This window comes from Citrus clementina, unplaced genomic scaffold (assembly GCF_000493195.1).
Source record: "Citrus clementina cultivar Clemenules unplaced genomic scaffold, Citrus_clementina_v1.0 scaffold_3, whole genome shotgun sequence".
Lineage (NCBI taxonomy): Eukaryota > Viridiplantae > Streptophyta > Magnoliopsida > Sapindales > Rutaceae > Citrus > Citrus x clementina.
This window is the reverse complement of record NW_006262339.1, coordinates 46556309-46563968: the sequence shown is the minus strand read 5'-3', so window position 1 is coordinate 46563968 and position 7660 is coordinate 46556309. Positions and strand designations below refer to the sequence as shown.

Below are 7660 nucleotides of genomic sequence, written 5' to 3'. Positions count from 1 at the left end.
ATTTACATTTCACAAAGATTCTGCCTTTTGAAAATAATTGTAAAAAAAGAGAAAAAGAAGATTTTTTTTTTTGGGTTTTAATTTTAAGTATTTTGTAGCAGTTAAATTGAAGCTTGCATTTGATGGCGAAGATTAAGCCTCAAGCTCTGCTACTACAAAGTAAAAGGAAGAAAGGGCCAAATCGAATAAGTGTCACTAGTATCGTTTTGTTCACTTTGATTGTTGTCCTGGCTTTGTGTTTTCTGTTCTCTTCCTATAAACACTGGTCCCAAAGGTTTGTGATCTTTTTGCAATATGAAAATCTCTTATTTCATATTATTTAATTCTTCTTGCAGAAATAAGAAATGTTTAACCTTATTGTGTTAAGTGACAAATTCTCGTTGTTTTGTGTTTAGGTCAAGCTTTCAAGCAGAAAATCAAGAATTAGTTGTTGAGGTACAGTCTTATGGAATGTTTCATCTACGTTTTGTTTCCATGCCAATGCAAGATGTATTTTGTTATTTCTATTTGTATGTGACTGGCATTTACGATTTTAGTCTTAACCCCTCTCATCGGTGTTTCTTTGTGTCTGTAGGATGAGAATTCTTTCATGGATTCAAAGAAATCTGATCTCCCTGGATACGCGGTATGTTTCTTCACATGCTGGGATGCAGTATCCTAGTTATCCTGATTAACCAGTTCTTTTCGAGATCGATTACTGATATATGTTTATCTTTGTGGGCATATACATGTGATATGATTACTGGCTATGAAACAAGATCGATTTAAATTTTCTATCAAGTTTGCAAGAATTATGTGAAAGTATATATCTATATATGTGTGTGTGTGTTTAATGTACTGAAACTGTATTTTAATTTTAACTATTGGCTTTTGTGGGAGACTTGTATAGTTCTAGTCTATCTCAGGCATCTATGCTGTATTCAAGAAACATTAATCAATTCAGATTTCTTTTATGATATTGTTTTACTTTTCCTTTTTTATATTTAGATAATAGACACCCACAAAGGGTCGATAACTGTGGAACTTTTCAAGGATAGCTCACCAGATGTAGTTGATGAATTTATTGACCTATGGTAAGTACTGAAACTATTATTTTATCTCATTTTTAAGTTTTACATTAATGTTACATATTTTTTTATTTTCTGATTTGTGAATATTTCTTATAATGTAAGTGAAATGTTAATGTTTGCCTATCATATTGTCAAGCACATTAACCAGTAGCCTCTGAGGAGATACTTGGTCTGTCAGTTAGACTAATATATTCACCAAAGACATTGTGTTGAAGTCTAAACATGATGCATGTGGGATGTTGTTTGTACCAGTTTGGTCTAATGCAATTTGGAATCACTTAATAAAGCACATGAATTATTCATAGTAATTAGCACTTTAGGTTTTTCTATGGTAATTTATCATATAGGCTAATTAATGAGCAAAGAATGAAAACTTTAAGCAGAATCTTATTGTTAAGGGTCGATAGATCGGTGAACATTTAGGATAAAAATTTATGTCATCAGTTGAATACTTGCTCTTTTTAAGTTAGTGAATCAGAATCTCAAAATCTTTAAATGAGTGGATAGATTCCCGACTTTTGGTTTGCTCAAGCTCACTGCATTCTGAGAATTTTATGCTATCAAATGCTGATCTTTGCTCGGCATAACACATTTCAGCCACAATTGTCCTTGATGAAGTATGAATTATTTGCAGTCAAAGAGGGCGCTTAAAGGGAATGCTTTTTCGTCATATTATAAAGCACTATGTGATTCAAGCAGGGGATATTGATAAGCTGGGCAGTATTGAAGATTGGACCACAAGAGGAAAACATTACAGTCAACTAGATACAAGGTTGCTAATTTGAATTGCTCTAGGTTTCTTACGTTTTCTTTCTTATCTTTTCTCCATTGGTTTACCATGTGTCAATAATGTTGTGTTACATGGCTTGTTGATATTTTGTGATCACTGATTTGTGAGTTTTCTAATGTTTGATTAGTTTGAAGCACGAAGCATTCATGCTTGGAACTTCTAAAGCAAAACATGACAACCAAGGATTTGACCTTTACATCACAACTGCACCAATGCCAGATCTAAGTGAAAAGCTTATTGTTTTTGGAAGGGTAATCAAGGGAGAGGATGTTGTTCAGGTAATAAAACTAGAGCTCATTTTTGTTTGTTGATTCACAATCTAGTGGTTAAGTTACCCACTTTTAGTTACCAATCTTTTCAAGAAACTTTTGGAGGACCACATGGTTTATTTACTTGGGAAATGGATATGCATGCATAGCATTTAAAATATACACCTTTTACTCTACTACGATTTATTTGTTTATTATTTTTCTTTTTCTAAAAAAAAAGGCTTGTGCATATTAACATATTAGCTTGTATATTGTCATGCAATGTGGTAATAATTGCCATACTGTTTTGGATTTGTATTTCCCAGATGTTCAATTCAAGAAGGTGCACTTATAGTTGATGTTAGTCTAATTACCTTAAACTCCACTGTGCAGGAAATCGAAGAGGTGGATACAGATGAACATTACCAACCTAAATCTGGCATAGGGATAACCAATGTGACTCTGAAACTGAAAATATAGCGGTGACAGACTTGGTGAAAAGCTTTTCTACATTTCTTGATTCTTTCACCCCGCATGATTGCTCTTGTATATCAGCCAAACTTGTGAAATGGGACTAAAGAGTACATTTTGAACATATTATGTCGGTGTTGGGCATGGCATCATCTTGTAGCAGTGAGATATCTGATACCGTATGGTTACTAGTTTATCATTTTTGTTTCAAATTCTGCTTTAAAGGCTTTTTTTAATCTAATTATATGTTGTATAATTGACTAGATGTAATTTTCATGTGGAGTAAAAGATAAAAGAAGGAATCTGTGTTTTGATGACTGATTTACCAGTCATTAGTCGTTATTGGTAATCAGTGATGACCTGTCTTTGTTTGAATACATGCGCACGTTCAGTTTTCTCAACTTCAGGCACTTGGAAGACTTTGCTTCTCCATGCTAGTCTTGTATTTAATCTCAGTTTTTCTCTCATTCCCAATATAAGGTTTCAACTCCAAGGTTTTAATTTACCAATGTCACGCCTTCAATAAGTCGATTAAACTTCTAGTTGAACAACGCACAGCGGCCATTCTGATTACTCTGTACTCAATATATATTATATGATTTTGATTTTGATTTCTCTAATTCTGTGGATTGTTTATTGCTATCATATGGTATCAATGTTCCCCATATTTGCTTTTGGATAAATTTTAATTTACTCCTATTTAGAATGATAATATTCAATTTATCCTTTAAAATTATGAAAATACTAATTTATCCTCATTTATTGTTAAAAAGATATAAAAAATTTATCAGCATTTTTATATTTACCCTCATTTTTTGAATGGAAATAGGGTATATTGAGGTTTTCACATTTTTTGAAGATAAATTTAAGTTTAATAACGCACCATAGTAGAGTAATAAAAACTAATAAAAAGTGAAACCTTGATGCAACTTTCGCTAACATATAAAATTAATTTGCATTTGTGTATGTCATGGTCGGTTTTCAATTGCTGGTTACAATTAAACAATGAAATTTGTTGGACGTGGATTACACATCAAATAACAATAGATCGAATTTTAGGGATTTGGCTCACACTCCAACTCTAAATCCAGGGAGGGCAAACCTTAACGAGGAAGTCCTCAAATCTCATCGGTTATTTCAATATCATCATCCTCTAACCTCTCTCGCATATCTTAGTTCGGATGAATTTAGGTTAGATCGGATGAATTTTTTTCTAACCTGATCAACCCGAAATTTGATCAGGTTGATCCGAAGCCGAAAATGTCCACCCCTATTATATACGATGGCTTCTAAAAAAAAAATTTATATAAGAAGGAATTCCTAAAATTTAAAAAAATATTTCTTTTAAGTTTTATATATAAAATACTGGTCACATAAAAATTCTAAAATTTAAATCATTTTCTTTCTATTGTATAATTTGTAAATCTCCATAATTTTTTATTTAAGAAATTTTCTTTTAATTAAAACTAAAAATATAAATTTGAATTATGAAACAGGGCGATGTAAAAATTTTATCAAAAAATAACTTGTTTAAATGTTTAATTGATTTGCATTTTACATAAGTGGTTTCATTAGAAATTTTGAAGGGTGTCAACAGGTGTACTATTAACCAAACCCTAAACGCAACCATTTTAGGCCCGTTTTCACAACCTCTGCTCTCTTCTCCATTTCTCTTCGCAAGCTCTCGAAAGTTATTTTCTCCTCAAATCCTTAAACTGAAAGCTCTGAAGGTCTCCTTATTCGACTGCTTTGAATCTTTTTAGGTAAAAGAAACTTTTACTTTTCTTAGGTTTTTGTTGGGTTTTTGGCATATTGAATACTGCAAATGATTGGTGTTTTTTCATCTGTCTTCGTATGGCCGCGATTTCATTTCTGTTATCAGGCTTAGTAAATTATTACTAATTCATTCTGTCAAAAATGCAACAGCTATGTTACTTCCTAGGCTTTTAAGAGTTGGAGCTTTTATGGTTAAAGAGCTCTCAAGAGGTGTGTGTATGCTTTCCATCTTTAACTTTGATTTTTTTAGTATCCCAATTTTTGTTATTTCTTCATGTATTTATTTTTCTTTTATATGAACTCATTTAGTTAAACCGTAAAAATAACTTTTTGAATTTTTTTTCTTGCTTTCTTCAAAATTAGAAGCAAAGTGAACAACAGACTTCTAGTTAATCTGTTTCATTCTCAATTTTTTTCCTTCCTGGCAGGTGGATGTACATCTATATCTCGAACAGGATGTACTCGTCAACATTGGCGACCCTTTGTTAGTAATCTTTATTTTCAGCATCCTATCCAATTTTTGGTTGTTGTGCATTTTCTGTTCACATAATTGATTAAAAGTGGCTAATGTGATTATCGATGGCCTCATCCATGCTTTTCATAGTTCATGAAAAAATAATCGAATTTTAAACCAAGGAAGCTAATCGGAATTACAAGTAGATGTTTTGATATCTTCTGCAACATGAATTGTTCAGATACTGAATATGAAACAATAGAATAAGAATAAGGAATAGAATGTAATGTACTGTTATCTTCAACATGAAACGGTATTATATTTTTGGCTTCTGAGTATTCCCATTTTGTTGGTTCCTTAAAGAGTCACTGAATCAACATGTTCCAATTCTCTTAATGGCCTAGTGGAAGATAGATAGGATAGAATCTGTAGCTATTCTTTGGCTTCTAAGCCACTGGGTATAAAACATACACAATCTGGTTTGCTCATATGGATTAGAACAACTGCAGAATACCCAGTACGTCAGCCACAGAATTAAGATTAAGTTATGGTTTGAAATGATTTACTAGATGAATCACTGATGCGATCAATGCACTAGTTCCTTTGAGGAGATAATTTCTACTTTGGTTAAATAGCAAGAGAACGGAAGACTTTAGAACTTTGGGTGAGAACTTCCACTTCTTTCTTTGTCAAAAGCTGTGTAAGGTGATTGATACTTGGAATTAATTATTCAATCTGGAAATTGTATTTTTTAACTGTAATTGATTTCTATTTCTTTATTGTAAACAGATTGAATTACAGTCAGTCCCTAGGGTTTTCCAAGGGTCCATATTTCAGAAGTATCCACATTTTTCTACCACAGCTGAAAATGATGCTTCTCATGGAAGCAACAAACAGAAAGACACGTAAGCTGTTTGATTTGAAGTTGAGATGCCCTCTTAGCTCCTACTTACTAAAAGAGGAAGTAAATTAAGATATAAGACGGTTGCAAGGACAATTTCCTTTCACTCCCCCCCCCCCCCTCCCCGCGTCTTCGTTAATGAATTTATAGCTTTGTCTGTCAATAATGCAAATGATCTGCGTCTACAATTCTGTCAATGCTATGCATTTCATGAACTAGAATATGTAGTGTATGTGTTCTGTGTTATAGACTCATCACTCCTCCCACATGCTTTGCATGGAGTTGCCTGCCATTGTTTAATGATTTTTTTATATGCAGCAAACAGAAGTACTTGGTTGTGAAGCCATGCTAGCTGCTACATAGTAGTAAAGAAAATTAATGATAGGAAAGAGAAATTAATGACGAGATGGCGCGGGGGAAGGGAAATAATTGTAATAGTAAAACTTATATCACTGTATTTTATGTTTGATTTTGTTTATATTACTTATTACGCTGCAGGACATCTTTTTCATTATCGTTTCTAGTGTTTTACTTTATCACAGTAACTTCTTTGCTTCTAGGGAGTATGGACAGAATGTCAATCCTCTTTCCTGAAAATGCACAACGGCTTTATGTTTCTCTAGTTTTATTTTGAAATTTAGATAATTTAGTGTTTCTTCTTACTCAAGACCTTATTACGCAGGATAAACGTGACATTTGTTGATAAGGATGGAGAAGAAAAGAACATTAAGGTCCCAGTTGGAATGTCTATGTTAGAAGCGGCTCATGAAAATGATATAGAACTTGAAGGCAAGGATTTCGATGCATTTCATGTACAGTGTTATTTGCTGTTTCTTTTTCTTCTTTAATTAATATTCTGTGTCTCCTGGTATTTCAGTCTCAGTCTGTTTTCATAGAGGTTAATGCTAGAAAGTACGTGGAAAAAACCAGTTTCTCTAATTTCTCAACTTTGTTATGTACACCTTATCTATTTATTTATTTATTTATGTTCTGTGTTTTTCTCCATGTTGTTTGGAACTTAAGAACCAATTTTCAGGAGGCACAACATGAATGAATCATTTTCATGCTATTCAGTTTGTAGTTCTACATCATGGTTGGAAAGCTTAACGATCTGCTTTTATTTCACCTCAGGTGCATGTGAAGGCTCGCTTGCCTGCTCAACATGTCATGTGATTGTGATGGTACACTATTGGCCTTATATGTGTAGAGATAATGTTCTTTCGAATATTTTCAAGAATATGTTCTTATGAGTAGTTAATTATGTACTCTTTTTTAGGACATGGACTACTACAATAAATTAGAAGACCCAACTGATGAAGAAAATGACATGTTGGATCTTGCTTTTGGGCTTACAGAGACGTAAGGTCTTTCAGTACTATCCTGCAGTAAGAACTTTTTTGACATTCAACCTAGACTGAATTTTATGGTTTTAATTTTTCAGGTCTCGTCTGGGATGTCAAATAGTAGCAAGCCCTGAACTTGACGGAATTCGCTTGGCAATTCCTGCTGCCACCCGAAACTTTGCTGTAGATGGTTATGTACCGAAACCACACTAGACGTGATAAAACACCAGTGCGATTGTGCGAAGTACTTGGTGAGCGTAGAGGATGTGTCGTCCATTTTTGTAGCTCCTATACCATTTTGGATCATGAGATATCTTATCCCTAATCATTGTTTTTGTATTATATTAGGTGCTTAATAAACTATATATGATATTAACATTAAAGATCAAATGATTCCAGAAGACAGTCTTTAGGATTTTAAACAACCAAATTCTTTGTTATTTCAAGAGTACAACATTGTATCTTTTAACTTTCATAGTTAAGCTTCCATTTTTCCAGTTACTATATATATGGTGAAATTTAAAATAAACGGGCTCAATTGGAGCCAACAAACATTTGTGTTTGATTGTTTGATAATTTGCTCAGAAAATGATATGTGAGATGGGCT

The 7660-nt window shown here is 33.0% G+C and overlaps 2 protein-coding genes across 2 annotated transcripts; both read left to right on the top strand.

Annotated features, from left to right (window-relative positions):
* The first annotated feature begins 86 nt into the window (after positions 1–86).
* Positions 87–2954, top strand: LOC18046616 (peptidyl-prolyl cis-trans isomerase CYP21-4). Its single transcript, XM_006444461.2, has 7 exons — positions 87–274; positions 396–435; positions 575–625; positions 988–1073; positions 1705–1842; positions 1988–2138; positions 2502–2954. Exons 1-7 carry the CDS (start codon positions 123–125, stop codon positions 2586–2588), a joined length of 705 nt encoding a protein of 234 aa, XP_006444524.1. The 5' UTR covers positions 87–122; the 3' UTR covers positions 2589–2954.
* A 1227-nt stretch (positions 2955–4181) lies between these two features.
* LOC18046413 (2Fe-2S ferredoxin) lies at positions 4182–7493 on the top strand. The gene is made up of 8 exons (XM_006444460.2): positions 4182–4342; positions 4506–4565; positions 4784–4839; positions 5599–5714; positions 6393–6499; positions 6842–6891; positions 6987–7069; positions 7152–7493. The coding sequence occupies exons 2-8, from the start codon at positions 4508–4510 to the stop codon at positions 7264–7266; spliced, it is 585 nt and encodes a 194-aa protein (XP_006444523.2). The 5' UTR covers positions 4182–4342; positions 4506–4507; the 3' UTR covers positions 7267–7493.
* Positions 7494–7660: the final 167 nt, after the last annotated feature.